Source organism: Garra rufa, chromosome 2 (genome assembly GCF_049309525.1).
Source record: "Garra rufa chromosome 2, GarRuf1.0, whole genome shotgun sequence".
Lineage (NCBI taxonomy): Eukaryota > Metazoa > Chordata > Actinopteri > Cypriniformes > Cyprinidae > Garra > Garra rufa.
In genome coordinates this window covers 48,621,304-48,645,182 of record NC_133362.1, presented here as the reverse complement: position 1 = coordinate 48,645,182, position 23,879 = coordinate 48,621,304, and the positions used below count along the sequence as shown (strand labels likewise).

Sequence of the window (23,879 nt, the reverse complement as noted above, 5' to 3'; positions counted from 1 at the left end):
CGTATTTTCCCACCTCATTGATGGCCTTTTGTTATTTTCATTTTTTAGACACCTTTTTAAAAGGCATTTACACAGAACTTGTTATAAAACAAACATCTGCATACTGCTCATGTGTCCCTGATAACAATGTAACATTTATCCTATTTTTCACATTTTTACAAGAATTAAGCTAAAAATGCACAAATTGTGTGTCTATGGTCTCTTTATTTTTCTCTCTCATATTGTCCCCTTATTTCTGGATCGACAAATCTGCAGCTCAAAACTGTTTTTCTGCTGCAAATGTGGCTGCAATTTCTGATGTTTAAGTGGACATATTACATATATTTATAAGAAAAATATGAGAAACCATGACTATTTTATATTTGTTTTTATTCAAATTATTCTTAAATGAAGCTCCATCACAAGTTTACAACTCTGTAACAATTAGAAATACATATATTTATTTATGGTTGAGGTTTTTCCACTCAAAATATATATTTGCTGAATCTATGTCTATTATATATATATTTCATTAACATATACACTAGCGTTCAAAAGTTTGGGGTCAGTAAGACTTGTAATAGTCTTTCAAGAAGTCTCTTATGCTCATCAAGGCTGCATTTATTTGATTAAAAATACAGAAAAAACAGTTATATTGCAAAATGTTTTTACAATGTAAAATAATGTTTTAACATACTTTAAAATAGAATTTATTCCTGTGATGCTGAATTTTTATCAGCTGTTACTGCAGTCTTCAGTGTCACGTGATCCTTCAGAAATTTATTATTAGAATGATCAATGTTGGATAATATCAACAGTTGTGCTGACAAATATTTTTTAGAATCTGTGATTTTTTTTTTCTTCCGGGATTCTTTCATGAATAACAAGTTTAAAAAGTACAGTGTTTATTCAAAATAAAAAAAAATATATATATATAACAATGTAAATTATTTATTATTAACTTTGAATAAACTTTTACTTATTAACTTAATACATCCTTGGTGAATAAAAGTATTAATTTCTTAAAAAAAAAAAAAAATGTACTGAGTACTGACCCCAAACTTTTGAATGGTAGTGTATATCTTTTCATTAACATTATTAATAAATTAAGTAAATAACTCAACCCTGTCGGAAGTTTGCAAAACCGTAACAATGAGAAATACATATATTTGTGACGGGGTGGACGTATTTCACTCAAAATGGCCACTGCTCCTCGTGTAGTGTAGGAAAGTAGATCATATGTGGCAGCAATTTAAAAAGTAATTTGTATACTTATTAAAGTAAAATATTAAAAAATTATAATTTTTCAGTTTATATAATGGGGTTAAGTTGTTAAGCTTAACAGTAACATCCCTGACTGTGATATGGCTCAAAAATATAAATAAAAAGTATGATAGTATTTAACATTTTCTGCCCCATTATTAAAGAGACCGGAATTATGTCATTTTTGACAGATAATGTTACATACGAGTCTAAATTATTAAGGGCATAGAAAAGTTAGCTTGAGGTCAGAATGAGGGCTATAAGGTTAAATTCTGTTTTTAATCAAAATATCAAGCAGTTTTTAGAAATTTTTTAGATTTCACAAGAAAGGAACACAAATCAATGCTTACATTATTGCCACAAATCACAGACATCATGCACATTTTGTTAATCATTTTCTAAGTTCAAATTCTTTGAAATGCCTCAGGGACATGGTCTAGGTGTCGCGTGTAGGGAAGCGCAACATGACGTAGAAGTACATAAAAAGTCTTTAATAAATCTTCTGGCAGTGTAACAAATAAACAGGAATGGCTGGAGAACACATGCACACAGAAGGTAATATTGAAACAACAGGTGCAGCAGAATAAATTTACTGTCCTCTGAATATTACTCAACATACAGCCATTATTGTCAAAAAACATTTTAAGTTCAGCTTACTACAACAACATTTTGAGTTCACAGAACTTAAAGGGATAGTTCACCCAAAAATGAAAATGTGATGTTTATCTGCTTACTCCCAGGGCATCCAAGATGTAGCTGACTTTGTTTCTTCAGCAGAACACAAAGATTTTTAACTCAAACCGTTGCAGTCTGTCAGTCATATAATGTGAGTGGATGGGCACCAAACCTTTAAAAGTAAACAAAAACATGCACAGACAAATCCAAATTACATCCTGCGACTCGTGGCGATATATTGATGTCCTAAGACACGAAACGATCGTTTTTTGGCGTAGAATACGCAAACTCCGGAAGCGATCTGTCGCATGAATACAACACTCATTGTTTACACAGAGCACAGAGATTGTGGGTATAGCGGCTATTCAAAATGGTAATTACTTGCGCGTATCCTGATTGTTCAAACCGATTTAAAGCTAAAAGATTACGTCATCCGGGACTTTTCACTGATTTCCTCTTACGGCGTTTGCGTATTCTACTCCAGAGCGTGTTCACATGTCACGAGCCGGATGATGAGTTCGTGCTCAGGACAGATGGCTGTGTATCAAAGGTAAAAAATTTTATAAATACTGTTCAGTTTCTCACAAAAACCGATCGTTTCGTGTCTTAGGACATCAGTGTATCGTCACGAGCCGCAGGGTGTAATTTGGATTTGTCTGTGCATGTTTTTGTTTACTTTTAAAGGTTTGGTGCCCAATGACTGCCATTATGTGGCTGACAGTCTGCACTGGTTTGAGTTAAAAATCTACATTTGTGTTCTACTGAAGAAACAAAGTCACCTACATCTTGGATGCCCTGGGGGTAAGCAGATAAACATCACATTTTCATTTTTGGGTGAACTATCCCTTTAATATAATTAGGTCCATTAAATGGCTTTGACCTAGAGATCATTAGAGGTGGGATTTCAATCATGAAACATGAGTTAATCCTTAGGACTGTCTTAAAAAGAACCAACATACTGGGCATGAGTTTGAGACTCCCCAACCTAAAAACCTTATCGTATGGTTGTTTTATGTAGGGCTGCCCTCTAATAGCTGACTGACCATTAGTCAATGAGAAGAGGTGATGACAAATGAGTGTCGCCGACTTCATCTCTTAAGCCGAAAACAAAGAAAGCACTAGTTTATCAATTAATTATTAAACTACAATGCAGGCTGGTCATGTTTGGTGTCTACTGAGAAGCATCACAAAGAATCTGATGAAAACTAGGATTTACACCAGTGGAAAGGTCCCATCAATGACACCATCAACTATCCTTCTTTTTTTTTTATTTAGTGTACCACAGTTAAAGTCAATTTTCTAAAAACAAAAGATGAAATGCCCTTTGAGGTAAGTTTATCTTGCAGGTGGCTGACATAGCCAATGTGGGACAGGCCACAGAGGCAACAAGGGATGTCTGTTCTGGGTTGGTGCTGGATTGTTGCGGTTCTTCCTCCATCATCTTTTGTCCTCAAGTCCAGCCCTGCACATGTCCTCAAAGCAATAAAGCAAGAGCAGACAGGTCTACTTAGAGTTGCTGGGACTAATTTGGTTATCTCAAGAAAGATAACTGAGGTGACAATGGAAACTGGGGAACATTCTATGGCATTTGAATCCACATTTATGGGAAATGCCTTTCTCTTACACCGTTTTCTTTGTGACATTCGATAAAAGGTATCTTTTCAATGTTAATCTGAGTTTTTGTCCTAACTAAACTGCCTGTGATGGCGACACATGACATTTTTTTAAAAATATTTATTTCTGTGATGTTGCAGCCAGAACAACAATATACAAACTATGACAATTATAATCTATTGACATTGGTATTGATTATGTGCTTTATTCAATGTTAAAAGTGTCTAATGTGAATTTGAATATCACATTGTTTAACATTTATTATAGCCATACTAAAAGTAACAACAGAGACTATTTACTTCAGATCTAATATGTTACAACAACAAGTGTTTTCCATGACAAAGATGGAATTGGCCACTCAGTATGTAGTTTTAATAATGTTAAAAGGGTCCAATATTTATGAATTAGATTATGAACTTGTCCATTTTGTTGGGAGTGCAGTGCACTTCTGCAATTCTGAATGGCTGCGATATTTCAGCGATTCTGTCAGTTTTGCATCTGGTGTGGACAGCCAAATGTTTTATTTACAGTTAAGGACAAAAGTTTACATGCCCCTTTCAGAATCTGTAAAATGTTATTTTACCAAAATAAGAGGGATCATACAAAATGCATGCTATGGTTTATTTAGGTTTGACCTGAATAAGCTATTTCACATAAATTATGTTTACATATAGTCCACAAGAGAAAATAATAGTTGAATTTATGAAAACTTTTTAAATTTGAAAACCAGGGTAAATTTAACTTTTTTTATTTATTTTTTTGCAAAATACAAAAAAATCTCCATTCTGTTCATTTAGGTAACAACATAGTACATAAGAATCAAGGGGATTTTTTTTTTTTTTTTGAAAATGGTCATTTTTATCAATTCAACTATTATTTTCTCTTGTGGGCAATATGTAAACATCTTTTATGTGAAATATCTTATTCAGATCAGTAATAAAACAATAACATGCATTTTGCATGATCCCTCTTATTTTGGAAAAAAATAATTAACATTTTGCAGATTCTGAAAAAGGGAATGTAAACTTTTGACCTCAACTGTATATAGCACCTTTTGAGATACCACAGATGCTTTACATTAAGTTAATAGATAACGTCAACTTTGTGCTGAACCATAACAGGTCTTGAAAACAAGGACAAGTATCTTAAACTGCATACGATAGATAACAGGGAGCCATATAAATAGTTGTAAGGCAGGAGTGATGTGGGCTGATTTTCTGCTAAATGTAAGAGCAAGAGCAGCTGAATTCTGAATTAGCTACAAGTGATTAAGGGCTTTGTTGGGTAGGCAATATAACAAGGAGTTACAATAGTCCGGACGTGACATTATAAAAGCATGAATATCACTGAGAATGAGTGAGGGTTGTATATAGGAACACTGTAAAAAAAAAAAAAAAAAATGCCGTAGCTGTGGTTACCAGAGTTTACTGAAAAAAAAAATACGGTAGCAATGTTTTACATTTTACGGTTTTCACTTAAATATACAGGTAAGTACCGTAATTTCTGAATTTTTTAACTAATATAATGGTGATGTTCCAACCTTTTGAAGTACTGAAATCTGTTTTGTACCTTTGTAATACACTGATAACTACAAAAAGCAGGTTGTGATAACAACATCACATGATGAACCAAAGCCCATCACAAGGAGGTTTTAAATAATAACAGTGTCATTCACACACCATCATGGAAATGTGACAAGACTTGACATGTTAGTTGAGAAGCGGTTAAAAACATAGTGTACAATCAAATAGTACAACAATGGGGAGGAGATATGTGTTAATAGAGAAATTAAGATGGGAGGAGGGATTTAGGGCCTATTGTTTTTTTTTTAGTGTTCAATTTAAGAAATGTTCAGACATCCATACTTTATGATCATGTAGGCAAGATGCTAAAAAACAGGGACAAAAAGTAGAATTGGACTGTGCAGTAAAATAGAAATGCATTTCATCAGCCTAACTGTGGAAATTAAGACCATGGTGCCGGGTGATCTGAGGAAACGTAGACTGAAAACAGAAGTGGACCAAGTACAGATCCTTGAGGCACTCAACAGGAAAAAGTGACAGAGCAAGATTTGTGTTTATCAATGCTAATGAACTGTTGCCTGAGAGATATGAACTTAGCCACTGCAGTTCCTGTAATGCCAGTCACAAATAAACTAGATAGAAGTACAGAGTACAAACAGTATCAAAAACTGCACTCAGGTCCAAGAGGACCAGATGGCTGAGGACACCAGAATCAGAGGCAAGGAGGAGGTAGTTCACTACTCTTAGAAGAGCAGTAACTATACTGTGGAGAGAACGTAATAGGGACTGAAATAGTTAATGATAATTATTGTCCAAATGTCTTTGTAATTGTCGACCACCTTTCCTAGGACCTTAGACAGAAAGGGAAGGTTGAAGACTAGTCTATGATTTATTATGTGAAAGATAGGCATAATAAGAGAGGGCAGAATGATTTTGAGCAGGTGTGTTGGTTTTGGAACTAGCTGACAGGAAGAGGAGTTAGGGTTCATAATCAGCCATTCAACCACAGACACAGGGGCTGATCCTCAGGGGCTCGAGCACCAAGGGAAATGATTGTGCACCCATGGAAAAACAGATAAATTCTTGGTTCATTTCAACCAATAAGATAGATTGTAGCTTGTACGACTTTATTCTTGTTTTCATATTTTATTTGAGGCAGGTTTTGGCATTATTTTATTGGCAAATGACAAGAATGTGTTATTGTAATATTAATTACACTAATCTTTTGACTTGCAGCGGGCTTGCTCTTCTATATAGAGATTGTGGCTCTGAGATTGTGGTTGATCACCCACCGGCAGAAACATAAATCGGCTGTCATGATCGGGGCTGTGCGTCTTCCCTCAGCCTCTCGAGGTCGCTGTTCCCCTTGCACTGCACTCCCCTGATCGTTCACGTCTGTCTTGTCATTAGCACTGATTTCACTCACAGCTGTTCACTATCTGGACTATAAGAACTCCCGCTTCTCACTCCTGCTTCATGTCTGCATTGTCTCTATGTTCTGTCGTCTTACTCTTTGTTTCTGAAGATCTGGCCTTAGACCGTGTTCCCTGTTTTGTTCTTTTGAGTTTATGTTGTATTCTGCCGTGTTGGCTTTTGGTTTTGTTTATTTATTTTTATTTGTTTCATTAAAAATCACTTACCTGCATCTGGACCCAGACCTCCTTTTATTACGTGACATCGGCATGTATTGGTGAGAGTAAAGTTAGAGTGTGATTAGAGTATCTGGGAGGCACAGGGTTCTGGAGGAGCAAAGAAAGAAAAAGACTGATAAATATTGTCAATTTTGTGTACAGAAAATTTTCACAGGCGTCAGAAGAACCATTATCCTGTTGAAAAAAACAGCACATGCTGATTAGGGATGTTTTGAAGCATAGCTGCTGGTTTGAACTAGTTTAGGCTGGTCCTAAGCAACCAGCTCCTGCTCAGGACCAGCTTAAACCAAATCAAACCAGCAGCTATGCTTCAAAACATACCTAATCAGCATGTGCTGTATTTTTCAACAGGGTAGGAATGGAAGACGGTGGTTTGTTGATCTCAGAGATAGGGTCCTGGGTTTACATTTCACTTGGTTAATGATAGTGAACAGGTCATTGGAGTGTTCAGTGTTATGTGCTTTTTTTATATTGCAACAAAACTAGCATGGTAGCATGAATGAGAGGTAACAAGTCTTTTCATACAGTGCCTCAAGACGCCTTCTGGTCTTTACATATTGTAGATTTTATTTTAGCATGGGGGAGATAAAAACTAAAGTCAATGAGTCAGATATGATGATAAGCTGTCAAGTAGCTTAGGAGGATACTTCCTCTCCCTCAAAAGCCTAGATCAGGGGTGCCCAATCCTGTTCCTGGAGATCTACCTACCTGCAGGCTTCAGTTCCAGCCCTGTTATCTGTAAGGTTTCTACCAACAGTTGATGGTCTCATATTTGGCCTTGTAGGTCTCCCTGCGCTTTGGAGACACAGAACACCAGTTATAAGTCTCTCGTACCAAGTACTCAACACTACGGGGGACAGTGTCATTGGAGGCCAATGACTGTTTGGTTTTTTAACTCATCCTGTCAAAATGATCGTGGGGGTAGTTTAGTGACTATTTTAAAACAGACTTTCCTTGCTCATTGTCAGATGGTTTCAGCTAAGGTGTTTACAACATGAAGCCCAGTTATTAAGTTTTGAGTGAAATGTTATTGATCTCCACATCTTGTGAAAAAATGTAATTCTTGAATTTACTGAATTGATGGAGTTTAAACTACTCGTTATTTTTTTATTTGATCTTACACACATTAAATATGGTGAACTGAAGCTTAAATGTGTGCTTGATTTGTGTGAACCAGTGAGGTTTGTAGGTTTTTGAACTCAAAATGTGAAAATGTGACTCTTAGTTTGTGTTCATCTGAGGAAAGATTCCACTGTGCTGAATTTTAGTTGTTGTTGTTGCCTTAGATAGATGTTTGTGTGCCATTGTGTTTTGTTTTCTCCCTTTAACCAAACCTCTTTATGTCTGACAAAGGATTTTATGCAGTGTCATTTTTAAGCTATTTTACTTTGCATTGAGAAGATGATTCAATATGATGGAACAAGAAACTTTCTTTCTCTCTCTCTCTCTCTCTCTCTCTTTGAAGGGTACTTCTACTTTTTTAATACTTATTACTTAATAATTTTTACATTTACTCATATTGTATCTCATATCTGTACTTTCACTTGAGTATAATTTTGAGTATTTTTTACACCTCAACCAGTTACGCATTACAAGTAACACAAGTTACGTAATAATATTACTTTTTCCAAGTAACTAGTAAAGTAAAGCATTACTTTTTAATTGACAAGAACATATCTGAGTTACTTTTTTAAATAAGTAATGCCAGTTACTCCCCCCCCCCCCATTTATTGATTAAAAGCTCTGTTGTCCCCATGTTGAGAGAAACTGTAAGATGTTACTTTAGTTAAATCTTATGTATTTAATGCCATTTTATTAACCGATGTCTTTGCTGCGACCTTCGATGATCCAATTCATCCATACTAATAAGCAAAAATTACTCAAGGTAATCGAACATTTGCTTTCCTTTTTTTTTTTTTTTTTTACTGCTGAAGACATTTTGTTCTTCTGCGGTCTACTGTACAGACGTCAATTTACTTTTCTCTAAGCCTGAGGCATTTGGTGAGAAAAGTGTTTTACATTTGCCAAAAATATAACTTTTTATATTAAAAACAAACAAGCAAGCCCTGGCCAGATTTAAAAAGTAACAAAAGCAGGCTGGTAAATAAACAGAAGCAAACCTCACTGCTAGTGCCGTTAATCAGCTGACGGTTCAGGCAGATGACTTGAGCACTGATAGGTATTTATTTACTTCCAAGAGGCCAGATCTTCTTTGATCAGCCAGCCACAGTCTGCATAGGCAAACAGTTCAATAAAACAAACTTTTACTACAAGATAAAGAGGGCCAAGAAAGGTTTACATTTTTCCCAACCAGCAGTGTTCACAGTTGACACACACAGGGAAACACAAGTCCACTGAGGGCCTCTGGTGACAGACAAGTGAACAACAGCAGCAGAACACAATAATGAGCCACAAGATGACAGCACACCTATTTGGGATGATGATGAAGGGCTTCAGCTACAGAGCATTACATTTCTGTAAAGGTTTTGCAGTTCAACCTTGTTTTTAACATGGAAGTAAACTAGGACATGATCATTTAAACCAGCTCTTGGTCTCCTGTATCACGATCCAGAAATGGGCTGCAGATCTGATTTGGGTCAAGGATGGCCAAGAACAACTGTGCTAAATGCAAATAAAAAAAAAATAATAATATTCAAAATAAATACATACAGAAACAACAACCATAACTTTTAAGCAACACTGTAATGTCATCTTTCTTATCAACCTATTTTTTGAATTCAACAATAATTTTCTTCTTGTTGGACCAATGCAGTTCCTGATCACTTTGGTCAGTTTTGTTACTGTATTTGGTCACCACTTGTAAATCAATCTTGAAAACAATTAATGTCTTTTGAAATAGACTTGAAATTTATGTTGGCACTAGTGGAAGTGCATTGGCATGGTTCAAATCATACTTATCTGTCCGGCATCAGTTCGTGGCTGTAAATGAAAAGGTATCATATCGATCATAAGTGCAATATGGAGTACCTCAAGGCTCAGTACTAGGGCCATTTATTTTTATGCTTTACATGTTACCCTTGAGAGATATCATTAGGAAACATGGTGTTAGCTTTCAGTGTTATGTTGATGAAACTCAGCTCTATATTTCTTCACGGCCCGGCGAAACATATCAATTCGAAAAACTAACAGAATGCATAGCTGAAATAAAAAAAACTGGATGTGAGTAACTTCTTACTGTTAAATTCTGAAAAAAAAAACAAAAAACAGAGGTGTTAATTATTGGACCTAAACCCTCCGCATGTAATAATATAAAACATTGTCTAATACTCAATGGCTGCTCTGTCATCAGTCAGGAACCTAGAAGTGCTATTCGATAGAAATCTCTTCGAAAGAAACATTTCTAGCATTTGCAAAACTGCATTTTTCCATCTAAAAAATATATAGAAATTACGACATTGTTCTAGATGTTAAATGCAGAAATGTTAAATCATGCGTTCATGACCTCAAGATTAGATTATTGTAATGCTTTATTGGGTGGTTGTTCTGCACGCTTAATAAACAAACTCCAGCTGGTCCAAAATGCAGCAGCTAGACTTCTTACTAGAACTAGAAAGTATGACCATATTAGCCCGGTTCTGCAACACTGCACTGGCTCCCTATTAAACCCTGCTGAAAAAAACAGCATATGCTGGTTAGGTATGTTTTGGTGCTGGGATACTGGTTTTAGCTGGTTTATGCTGGTCCTTTGCTGGTTTATGCTGGTCCTTGACCAGCAACATGACCAGCATAAACCAGCAAAGGACCAGCATATACCAGCTAAAACCAGCATCCCAGCACCAAAACATACCTAACCAGCATATGCTGTTTTTTTCAGCAGGGAACATCGTATAGATTTTAAAATCTTGTTAATTACTTATAAAGCCCTCAATGGTTTAGCTCCTTAGTACTTGAGCAAGCTCTTATCATATTATAGTCCCTCACGTCCGCTGCGTTCTCAAAACTCTGGCAATTTGATAATACCTAGAATATCAAAATCAACTGCGGGCGGCAGATCTTTTTCTTATCTAGCGCCTAAACTCTGCAACAATCTACCTAACACTGTTCGGGAGGCAGACACACTCTGTCAGCTTAAATCTAGATTAAAGACACATCTCTTTAACACATTCCTATAATTCAAATCCGTTAAAGGATTGTTAGGCTGCATTAATTAGGTCATTAGGTAGACTTCCTATAACACCTGATGTACTCGTTGCATCGTAAGAAGCTAATATTAGTCTATTTCTTTCTTATTTCGAGGTCACTGTATCTACCAGATCCAGTCTGTATCCAGATCAGATGGTCACTGCAGTCCCCTGGATCCAGTCCATACTCAGCCCAGATGGTGGATCAGCACCTGGAGATGACCAGAACTAGATAGCTAGTTCTGCTAGCTGTTTTTTGGTGTTTACCTATTGGATCACTTCCTTTTCACGTGCTTACTAGGGAAGATGCCTCATGTGAAAACACATTTACAGTCCAAATCAACAAAAGCTGGCTTTGACAAGGCTGAATGATGAAATTTCTGAGCAATCCTTAACTGAGAACAAAAATTCTGTGAAGCAGTGAAGGCGAAGGTTGAAATATTCAATAACCACTTTGAATGAAAAGACTTGTTTTTTCCAAAACCGTTCACAGAAATATCCCAGCGATCATCTAATTCAAGTTTACTCTAACACTGTGATGTGAACAAACTGTCCGGCTGAGATTTAATATTTAATTTTGGGGAAATTAAGGTAAAATGTGTATTCTTGTGTAAGCGCTTGAACCTTTGGATGAGACGTCCTTATCTGTTTCAGTAATTAGGGCATTCAGCTCTGATACTGATACTGTGGCTGCCTTTGACAACAGCAGCTAATCATGATTCATGAGTGTCAAACTGGAGGGACTGATTTTCAGTTGTAAGCATCATTACACAGTCACTGGGGAATCAGAGTTAGATTTCAGTTAGATTCAGACATGTTTGATGAGGGCTGGGCTGTGTTTTACACTGTACCATTATCAGTGATCTGTGTTAGTGTGGGATCTGGAACTGAAAGCAAAAGAAACATTCTCTGGTGGTGTTGATTCAAATCACACCAATGATTTATTAGCATATAAGCATACACAGTAATTCATGTAGCTGTCAGACTCCAGAGGCAAACATGTTATTCTTGTATAATTATAGTCATTAAGTTTGTGTTAATCACATTCTGTCCTGGTGTAATAGTACTTTATTAGGATCCATCCTGAAGTTGAAGGTGAAAAGATCCAACAAGTGAAAGACATACGTAAACAATGCAAGTCACTATGAATACTGTAGGCTTTTACAACAAATTTATAAAGTTGCTTTAGATAAAAAAACAACAACAACAACAACAATAACAACAACAACAACAACAACAAATATATATATATATGTTAAATAAATAAATCATAAAAATCTGATTAATGTGCCTTATGTAATCGATTCATTAGTAGCTCCACAACTGACATGGATATGCATGTTTTATTTATTTTATAGATATTATAAGGGACTTTTATTTACGCTAGTTTCATCAGATGTAAACACTGACCTGCACTAAATATCAGATCAGATCTGCCCTTACGAAAAAGAAGTTTATTCAAGTGTGCTATTAGTATACACTCTTAAAACAAATGGTTCTATTTAGAACCAGAAAAGGTTCTATCAACTGCTTCATATATGGAACCCCAAAATGGTTCTATATTGAACCATTTGAATGGGTTCAATAAAAGAACCCCAAATGGTTCTTTAAATCTAAGCCAAATGGTTCTTTTTTGAACCATAAAGGGTTCTTTATTATTACAAAAAAGCTTGAACTGGATAAGAAATTATAACAAAATCTGAAAATTTGACAAATTTATTAATTTGTTTTATAAAAACAGATATTAAAAATACATTTTTTATTAAAAAGACAGCAAAATTACAATAATTTTTAAAAACTGCATCTCTGTGTACTCGTTTAAAACAAGTAAACATTTCATTACATTACATTCAAATGTTTAATTTAAATTATTTAACTTTTTACTATTTATTTACTTAACTTTTACATGTACCTTTGAAGTAAGAAATACACACCACAATGCAGACAGAAACAATGCATTAACAAAAACATGAACAATCTATTACACAATTTATAACACAAGTTGGTTGTACATTTTTAGTACAGGTATTGGTGTTCTTCTGTCATGGCGACACCTTATTTTGAGCATATATTTTTCAATAAAAGTCATTGCGTGCTTAATGGCAACTGGGTATTGCACATTGAAAAGAAAATAGACCGCAAACAGGCATTCCACAGCTTGCGTCATGTCAATGTCTGCCTCTTTTATGATGTTTGCACCGTCCATTATGATGCTGACACTCTTAGTGTTTCATGGCTCTCCTGATCCCCTCAAGGCTATGGTTGGTGTTGGACCTTTAGGTTCCTGTAAAACAAACATTTATGAATTTCTAGAGTTGGGCAATAAACCTCTTTGTCAGATCGCGTGGATCGTCAGCTTGTCATTCGCCAATACACGATATTTAGTCTCGTTGGCCGGGGCAATTATTAGCTTTTAATATTTTTTCTTTTACCTACCTATTTATATTAATTTTTTAACAATTTATTTAATATTGACTTACTTTATTTTACTTTCACAGAAATATTTTGGAATTTTAACTCCTGTTCATTTAAACCTTTTTACTCAGGTTCATTCGTTTTGCGCAGCGTATTTTTGCACCATCACTCCAGAAGCATAGCAATAATGTTAAAAAGTAATCGATTAATTGGGCCCATATATGCAGTTTTTTTTTTATTCATATTGCTAACTACTACTATTGTTAATAATATTATTAGTTTATTATATTATTATTGATTTGCTTAGCCATAGTTTCACATCGAAACGTTCACATGCAACCCAAATGCATATGTAAAGATAAACAATTAGTTTATTTTCACGTTGAACGATTTTTTGTAACATTCATGAACTACACCCAAAGTGATTATCTAAAAACAGTAGGCATCCTTGTTGTTTCTGTAAGACAGTGTTTCCTTTTTTCTTGGATAAAATGTAAATGACACTGCAATTAAAACGAGTATCAAAATAATATAAAATTGGCACAGTTGAATTGATTATATTAATGTGTTGCAGTTGAATGTTTCATTTTGGTGTATACGCCAATGTGAATGTAAAACTGTGGTGGGGTTAATAAATTGTAATATTACTTTAAAAAGCTAAGTACTGGTATTATCGAATATCTGAACAACCCTAGGTGCTATTCAATGACATTACAGAGGTTGTGACTAAGGAACAGACTTGAGTAAATTATAAGGGTAAACTTAACTGAAAATGCTCTACAAAAACTATACTTACATTATCAACACAGTAGAGGAAGCTGGCATTTTCTTTAAATAGTGCTGGCAATAAAATGAGTGCAGCATTCCTAGCAAGATCTACAAACAGATAAAAATTATTTTACATTAGGTAGAGAAATCAAATAAAGGGGTAGTTTACCCAAAAATCAAAATTCATTCAATCATTGCCATTTCAAACCTTTTTACTTTTCTCAGAACACCACATAGTTCTTTCATTATGTTTCCATTCATATCTTTACACATTATTAGTGCTACAACCTTTACAATGTCAATACAGATAATGCCATTGTACACAGGGAAACAGATAGGTTGATGAAAAAATATATAAGGTGTAGTTACCTTGTGTGCTGTCCTCGGCTTGTCCAATAAGACTGGTGTAGAGTTTTTTTCTGACTTCCATGTTTTGCACTCCTGATAATGTTTGGGGCCATTTCATTTAGAGATGTTTCCATGTTCTACACCAAGTCTGTTCCAAACCTCATTTTAATTTCATGCAGCATCTTAAACACAAACAAAAAACAAAACCCCCAGGAATTGAATCCCACATGATTTTAAGTGACCTTTTTAACAGCAGTATATAAAATTAAAATAATGAATTAGAATAAGAATAAAACTAAAGAACATTGTAAAAAAAAAAAACTTTAAGAATTCACAAAAACATGTTTTTCCTTGCTTTTCTGTCTTGCACAAAATGTAAGTGTTTACTCACAAGCTGTGGAACTCCAAGAAAAGGAAACTTGTCTCATCCTCACCCGTCACATGGTTCTTGTCTGTAAACATAAAAACAATTTTAGAGGGTTTTTTTATATGGGACATTCATTTTACTTGCCATAAGTTTGTTTTTCAATGCAGAGACGCGAACAGACATCCTGCGGCGCTATTGCGTTACACGAAAATGGATCTTGCGGGCCGCGGCCCAGAATCTTCTACACCTGTTCACATAAGTTAGGACTTAAAAACAAAATACTCACCGGAAACGAAATATATGTAACGTTAACACTGCGACAAACGTTAACATATCCCTTCGCCCTCCACCCGGTTTGCTTATATGTTTATCCTCAGGAACACGGAACCCGTTAACAAAAAGCGCGCACATTATTAAAATTAAAAGTTACGCTTCTGCCAATTGTCTTACTCCTCCTGACGATTACATTCATGTCAAGGAAATAAACAGAGACTGTAACAAAATTCGTTTAAAACCTGAGTAAAAACAATTTAACACCAATTTCTGAACCGATGACTGACGAAGCCCAGCAGCAGTTTTTTTAACTGAGGTAAATATCATCGGTTTTGCTTCTAATATCTCTGTTTAACACAAGGGCAACTCTAACAAATAAAAATATTAACGTGTGATACAATATATTTCAATAATATTGTTTAGAAAAATATAAAAACTTACCTGACTGTATGAAGGGGCACAATGGCGCACACACCTCAGTTTAAAAAAAAACGGTCAGTTCCTCGAGGAGGTTCACCTTCGCCGATACGCCAATAGAAATTCAAGGATGATGCAACACACATACGCCACCAGGGGGCATTTACGATTATTTATTTTTAATGCTACCTACGGGTTAGATTAAACCATGGCATGATATAAGAAAAATACCTGTTTAGTTTACTAATTTCACAAAATGATGCCAAAAAGGCTTAATATAATGTATTAGAAATATACCTTTCATGCACATATACAAACTACCATAAAAATCACAGGAAATAAATCATAAATTAACTAGATATTAATAGTGTTGACTGTCTTTTTTTTGATAACAGCAGTCCGTCGTCTTTACTAAACCAGCATTGTGAATCTATTGTAAAAGCCTTTAATTACTGTGTTAACTTAAGTTTACTCTTCAGTCACAAAACATAATTATAGAACCATTTTAAATAAAAAGGTTCTTTGCCCTCCAAGGGTTCTACATAGAACCATATTTTTGGCAAAAGGTTCTATTGTCCAAATAAAGAACCCAAGGGTTCTATATAGAACCTCAAAGAACCCTTTTTTTTTAGAGTGTACTTCTTTTAAACTTTAAAATGAGAAAAGAATACTTTAATTAAAATGACATTTAAGTATACTTGACTTATACTTAGAAAAAGTCTAAATATATTTGAGCTCTACTTGCTATTGCACGTCTTCTGAACAGAATTTCCAAAACACAAGTGAAGAAGAAACCGAAACAACAGATGCTTCCACATGTAATCTAACACAATCGTCAGACATAAAACAGCATCAAAACCATAGATATGGAAAACTGTGTGACGTTATGGAATAAAATGTCCACCCATGAAGAGGAAATAATGACTGTCAAGCTTTGGGGTGTTGATCAACTCCATCTATGTTTTGATTATCATCAATAGTCGTTTTGTTCAAAATGTTGTTCATTTATTTATTTATTATTTATTAAACTTACCCGCCACATTCAAGTGTGTACTAAAAATGCATAAAAAAATATTTAATTAGTAAACTATACCTATAAGGTCCTGAAAACATAGATATAAACTAGTTCTGTACTCAAAGTTTACTACTGTTATACTTAAAAGTATACTTTTATATATTAAAAAATGAGCCAATTTAGACCCAAGGAGTTTTGAAATAGTACACTTAAAAATATAGTACTAGTACACTGATTATTTGTATACTTACTACATAGAGTATACTTAAATATATACTTGAATTTAACTTAAGTATACTTAATAAAATAAGCTTGAAGTATACTTTTTTTTTTGGTAAGGGTGGGCCTGATTCACAATGTTTTTCACTATTAATCAGCTACTGACTGATAATGTAAAGCAGTTTTGACGTTCCTTTATTGTTTGTTTGCTGGAATGTTTAATTAGAACAAGTATTTGCACTTGACTTAGCCGTGAAAAGAGCGAGACCAATAATTGTTTCATTGGAAAATACCTGAGATGCATTGAGTGCACAGTGAAGTTCACAGGAAACTAGGCGATGCCAAAAATGACTCACGCACTTTACTAAGAACACGCGACTGACTGACTGATAACAATCTGAAGCGTAACTCTTATGCTCAATACACCACAATTACAACAACCATGGAGAAACCTCAAACTATCGCTGTACAAAGATAAACACTCACTTGAGTCAGCTGAATTTTGCAGGTTTTACTCTTTCAGTGGAGTACATTAGTGTTTGACGTATGGGGGCGGGACTGTGTTTGGTCCCTCAGTACCACAGAAATTGCCTTGCAGTTTGAAGGAAACCCTCCAAACCTGTTGGTGCAGGTATGAGGAGGCCAAGATTTCAGTTCCAACTGACAGACTGAGGTATGATGTTTCCTTCTGCTAACGTGACTGCGTGTCACTGATTTCAGTGCTGTGTTAAACCGCCGGCCGTCTGCATGAGGTGATGGTGCAGATGCACTGAAGACTGTCAGACAAACATCTCAAAGAGTCTGGAGTGAAACACACTGAGCACTGAGCCATTCTGATCTGTCCATCAGACTCTTGAGCCAGAGATGCATCAGGGACGCCTGCGACTGCGGCCGTGGCTAGAGGAGCAGATCGATTCGGGCAGATATCCTGGAGTGGTGTGGCTGGACGAGGTAGGATCAGTAGTTTATGATTGCTTTGAACCAACCTCATTAACATTTCTAACTTTCCAACTTGCCTAAATTCAACATTATCTGTTGAATTTACTTTTAACTGCTGTGCATGGGTAGTTATGTCACTATATTTGTGTATTCTTTTCACTGCTCCAAACTGTAGTCTGCAAGAGTTTTCCAGATTCCCTGGAAACACGCAGCGCGGCACGGCTGGAATATCGAGAAGGATGCCACTCTGTTCCGAAACTGGGCGATCCACACAGGTACAGCACATGAAAAAAAAAAAAAAAAAAAAAAAAAAAAAAAAAAATATATATATATATATATATATATATATATATATATATATATATATATATTTCATATCTTGTGTTTCGCTGTTATCTATGAAAATCTATGATGTGATATCTGTGAACAAGATTAATCCGGTTTGATCACAAAGTTTTTTAATTTTCAAATATTCCAGGTTTTTTTTTAAACTGGGAAATGATCACGATGCAAAATAAACAACAAGCAAATAAATAAGTAAAATAAATAAATAAAGATTTTGGAGGCTTATAAGGCTTAAGGTTAACAAATATATGAATGTGCTACATATGTATTCATAGTAAGGTATATGTGTTGTTTATTAGTTACCAAATGGTGCCATATATGTTGGTTATCATGAAAATCGAGATCTATGAATTCCAAATCTGGATTTTCATTGAGTAAAGATTGATTGTTTTGAGTCCAAATGAAACTCATCTACAAAAACTCATATCCATATTTGGATGCTTTTGGACACTGAAATCATGTAAAACGTCTGAATGTCTTTTCATTCGATACTAAATATCAAACCATGTGGCAGTTAGATGATGTTTTTCCTAGAACTTCAGAAAGATTTGTTTTTAACTGTGTGATCTTGAGGCGAATAGAATTATAACTATCAACATGTCCCTAGTTAAAAAGTAATAGATTTAAAATGCATTTATTTTATACTAAGTATAGTTTGTCTATTTTCATAATTACTGACATATCGTTTGAGACTTACTGATATATGAAAAAAATGTAATTAAACTTTATTTAGAGTACAACTTGCACACAATGCACATTTCTTAATATTATGCCTAAAATATGTTATAATGTCACTGTTGATGAGGATCGTGTGATGTTTAAATAATATTGGTATTTAATGCAAAATATTTAAGGTGTGCCTAAAGTATACTTGCAATAGTTTCACTTTAGCACAATCAAATATACTTAAATGTATCTTAAGCTGGACTTAAGCGCTACTTTCGCACAATTAAAGTGCATTAAGTACAAAATTAGTTGTTCTAATTTAGCAGACTTTAAGAAATACCAGTTTAGTATACTAAAAGTAAAATTGCAGGGTATTTTATTAAGTACATAATATGTAAATGCGTTTGTTGTATACTTAATATACTACTTCATTATACTTAATATGTGCATATATGAAATAAATGCATTTTAGTATATTCTATATCCCTATATTTTCACTAGGGGTTCCTCAAACAGAAAGAGTTGAAGACTTACTGAACAAAATATCTGCTGCGTCACATTTTGAAAAGTGAATACTTCATTTTGTGATGTATGTGTTTAAAAATGTAGCTTCTTTTTATATTTGAGTACACAATCATACATTTTTAATTGTGGAATGTACCTGCATTTAATTTCTGTGGTCACTGATCTACTTCTGAGACTGCTAACCTTGAAATTTTGAATCCTTTAAAACATCCAGATGAACTGCCAGAAAAGTACTTTTTTAAACACTTTCAGAAACATTTAATCTTGCCAACAATGATCAACTTGGCCAGGAATACAACTGAAATGTACTGAAAACTGATACTAAAGACGACATGATCATGCAAACTTGTCTCATGGATTTTAGGACGATACAAACCAAGCACAGACAAACCCGATCCCAAGACATGGAAAGCAAACTTCAGATGTGCACTCAATTCACTGACGGACGTCAAAGAGCTTCAAGACAAGAGCATCAAGAAAGGCCACAATGCTTTCAGAGTTTATATTCTCCTTCCACACAGCAAAACAGTGAAAAGACGCAAAGGTATTTGGACTTTTGGGATATTAATATTTCTATATTTCACATATAATGCATCTGTAAATAAATGCATATGGTGGTCCTGCGAAGTCTGAGTCTAAGAAGATGTTTCTCTTTAGCTTTAAGGTGTTTGGATACAGACAGTAAAGCGTCATCTCCTCCACAAACACAAAGGAACTTACCACTGGAGAGATTCACAGGTACAAACCACTAACATGTGACAAACTAAAACACATTATAAGAGATATGACGCATCTTTCTCATATGGATACAGAGGCCTTCTGGAAGTTCTCAGACGATCGAGGCAGTGCCACGGCTGAAGTGCTGAGGAAAGATGATCTTGCCAAATGCATTGAGGAGGAGAGACCAGTCCTCACCTACTCACAGGGTAACTGTACTAGTCTGTGGACAATAGTTAAGATTATATTTAGGTGATTAAAAATGACTAATTGATGACCTCTGCAGGACTGCAGCTGAACAAAACAGACGAGCACGAGCAAACAGAAGCTGTGATGAAGGTAGGACCTCTGATGGACATGTTGGCTTGACAAACCACAAATCCTGATCGGAAAAAGAAAAAGAGATTAAGAATGGTTAACTTGCACGAAGCCTCGCTGTCAGCAGGACCAACTGTTGAATATGAAGAGTGGAGCATCTTATGCACAAAGCTACACCAACCTTGTGCGACCTTATGGACATTTTTGTCCATTCCCGTTTTGTTTTGTGTTATAAGTGTGCCTGTGTTAATGCCAACTGCATACATTTTGGCTCAGGTGTTTATTTTTATTGAAATTTTAATATTTCACCCTCATTTCCTTCAAAAAATGTCCACATTGAAACCCATTAAAACTGCAAATTTTTAACCCAGGACCATTTGACTATAAAATGATGCAGTATTTGCTAATAGGCATTCATTCTGTCGGCAAGGCTTCAAATTTTACATTTTTACCATTTTTACCATTACATTGCCATTTTTTTTTTAAATTTGGCATATACATTTTTTTAAAATCTAACACTACATAACAAATATAAATGCCTCAAAATTTATGTTGTTGTTCTTCACTGACACACACAAGAATCCAATAAGCAAAGAAAAAAATCTGCTTAGCATTTAGTATATGGAAATTACTACTATTTTTATTTTTTTCATAAAAAAAATTGTGGCATTATGTAAACAAACCAGCATTTAAAGGGTTACAATTCTGAAAATTAATGAATGTTTGGCATCTATGGATAGGACAGATGCTGGTTAAAAAAAATCAACATCAATGAAAGTAGAAAAAAATATTAATAAATCATATTTTTATGAAAGTTTTTGGACATGGACATTTTTGTCTATTTTGCACCTACGTGTAACTTTTTTTGTTGGCACACAAGGATTAAAAAGCAATCTTAACTGGTTTTAACTGAATTGCTTTCTGCATCTTGCAAATATTGGTGAAGAAAAAAAAAAACAAGTTTATCAAGATATTTTTCTCAGGAGATTGCAAGGCAATGAGTTTCAGCAGAAGTTGAGTGGTTCAACTGGACATCAGGTTATGTAACGGCAACTTACTTTGGAAATTACCTCAGTTTTTTTGGAACAGAACGTTTTTCTGTTTGCTTACCTCAAAACACTTTAAAGGGATAGTTCACCAATAATTCACCAATACTGTCATCATTTACTTACCCTTCGGAAATCAATGGGGACCAACAGCTGTTATCAGCATTTTTCAAGTGTCTTCTATATGAGAGAATTTTTATTTTTGGGTGAATGATCTCTTAAACAACACCTCAAGTCATAGCCTTTATAAACTCTTCAGCTTCAGCGATGCTTTCTTTGTCAAGCCAACATGAGAGTTAGTTTTGAACGCTTCTTTTCTAGTTAATTCCTCAAATGTTGGATTTAAGACAGTGTGGATTCATTCTGCAGATCGTGGATCATCTGAAAAACCTGGAGCACTGGAGTCCCTCATACGAGAGCGACAGAGGCTGGAGACCGAACTCCATGTGGATGGGATGCCTGTGTAAGAAAACATCTCATTTATATCCAGTAAAAAACTGGAGAACTAAATTATATTTTAAGAGTATTAGTTGCAAGCTATTAAAATCTTTGAACTCTGATTTCAGGTGAGACGATGGAGTTTTCAGGATACTCCTTCCAAAATGACTGTAGCATTCACAATACCTCATCAGGTCAATATGACCAGAGCAACTGAATGAGCAGACTACTATTCTTTTTTTTCTTTTTCTTTTTTGTACTGCAACTGAAGGAAAAGCACAGTAATTAATGTACATTGATGACTGGACAGTGAAACTGCCTGAATGATTTTGAGTTGTAATAAATTATAAATAATGCAAAATGAGAGTTTCTGGGTTATCAAGAGGAGACATCAGCTATTTTTATTAGTCTCCTAAATCTTTAAATAAATCTTGTTTTTATGCTTTGGCTTAAACCGTGTGTCGCTTCATTCCCACATGAACATGCAGGACATCAGTAAGAACCACTGGATTTGCTGCAGGTCTATTATGAACATCATTCATGTACCGGGGTGCAAACTCATCAGGGGTGAAAAAGGTGACAAACTTAACTAAAACCCCTAAATATTAAGAAAATCGCCTTTCAAGTTGAACAAATTAAGTCCTTGATAATATATATCTCTAATCAGAAATTAAGTTTTGATATATTTACAACAGGAAATGTACAAATTATCTTCACGGAACATGATCTTTAGGTAATATCCAAATGATTTTAAGCATAAAAGAAAAATCTTATCATTTTGACCCATACAATGTATTTTTGACTACTGCTACAAAAATACCCATATTTTTTCCCCCTTGTTTTCTTTCCTGATGTTCAAACCGAAAGTAAAAGTTTCACTCAAGTTTGCTGCATTCTATAAGGACATATTTAAACACACGTTTTATTAAAGAACACCACTTTCACACACAACGCACTGAAGCAGACACTGCACAACGATCTATTTTTGAGCCGTCAATGTCAACCAAATCAGCACCACTGCCATGGACAGCACCTGGTGGTGAAGGTATATCTTAAAGGGGTCAAATATTGTGGTTTCTTGTTTTCCTTTGTCTTTGGAGTGTTCCAACCTGTTTGTTCATAGATAAGATCTGTAAAGTTGCAAAGCTTAAAGTCTCAAAACCAAAGAGATACAGGTCCTTCTAAAAAAATTAGCATATTGTGATAAAGTTAATTATTTTCTGTAATGTACTGATAAACATTAGACTTTCATATATTTTAGATTCATTACACACACCTGAAGTAGTTCAAGCCTTTTGTTTCAATATTGATGATTTTGGCATACAGCTCATGAAAAATCCAAAACTCCTATCTCAAAAAATTAGCATATTTCATCCGACCAATAAAAGAAAAGTGTTTTTAATACAAAAAAAGTCAACCTTCAAATAATTATGTTCAGTTATGCACTCAATACTTGGTCGGGAATCCTTTTGCAGAAATGACTGCTTCAATGCGGCGTGGCATGGAGGCAATCAGCCTGTGGCACTGCTGAGGTGTTATGGAGGCCCAGGATGCTTCGATAGCGGCCTTAAGCTCATCCAGAGTGTTGGGTCTTGCGTCTCTCAACTTTCTCTTCACAATATCCCACAGATTCTCTATGGGGTTCAGGTCAGGAGAGTTGGCAGGCCAATTGAGCACAGTAATACCATGGTCAGTAAACCATTTACCAGTGGTAATCAATTTACTTTTCTCTAAGCCGGAGGCTTTTGGTGTGAAAAGGATTTTACGTTTGACAAAAATAGAACTTTTTATATTAAAAACAAGCAAACAAGCCCTGCACAGATTTAAAAACTGACACAAAAGTAACGTAACGCATTACTTTCCATAAAAAGTAACTAAGTTATGTAATTAGTTACTTTTTTAGGGAGTAACTCAATATTGTAATGCATTACTAAAGTAACTTTCCCCAACACTGGTCGTGACATAACGGATGACTCACAGATACAACGACAAGACCTTGAAGACCTTGCCTAGCTGTATCAGCTATTTAATGAGGGCAGTTTTGGACTGTAATCACAGGCTTTTCTCTTTTCAGAGACCGTAAGAAGGTCAGTTTGCAGATGCGAATCATGTTACTGCATCATTTGATATCTTTCAAGATAAACATATTCCAATGATTCCAGAATCCAGAGCCACTAAATCTTACCACCTTATGAGCAATGAAACACAGCCGCAG

General features: G+C 35.0%; 1 protein-coding gene across 1 annotated transcript; it reads left to right on the top strand.

Annotated features, from left to right (window-relative positions):
• Window positions 1–11,306: 11,306 nt before the first annotated feature.
• On the top strand, window positions 11,307–21,935 carry irf1a (interferon regulatory factor 1a). Its single transcript, XM_073835258.1, has 9 exons — window positions 11,307–11,318; window positions 17,529–17,621; window positions 17,785–17,884; window positions 19,510–19,689; window positions 19,803–19,883; window positions 19,958–20,071; window positions 20,149–20,201; window positions 21,596–21,689; window positions 21,793–21,935. Exons 1-9 carry the CDS (start codon window positions 11,307–11,309, stop codon window positions 21,879–21,881), a joined length of 816 nt encoding a protein of 271 aa, XP_073691359.1. The 3' UTR covers window positions 21,882–21,935.
• The last annotated feature ends 1,944 nt before the right edge of the window (window positions 21,936–23,879 follow it).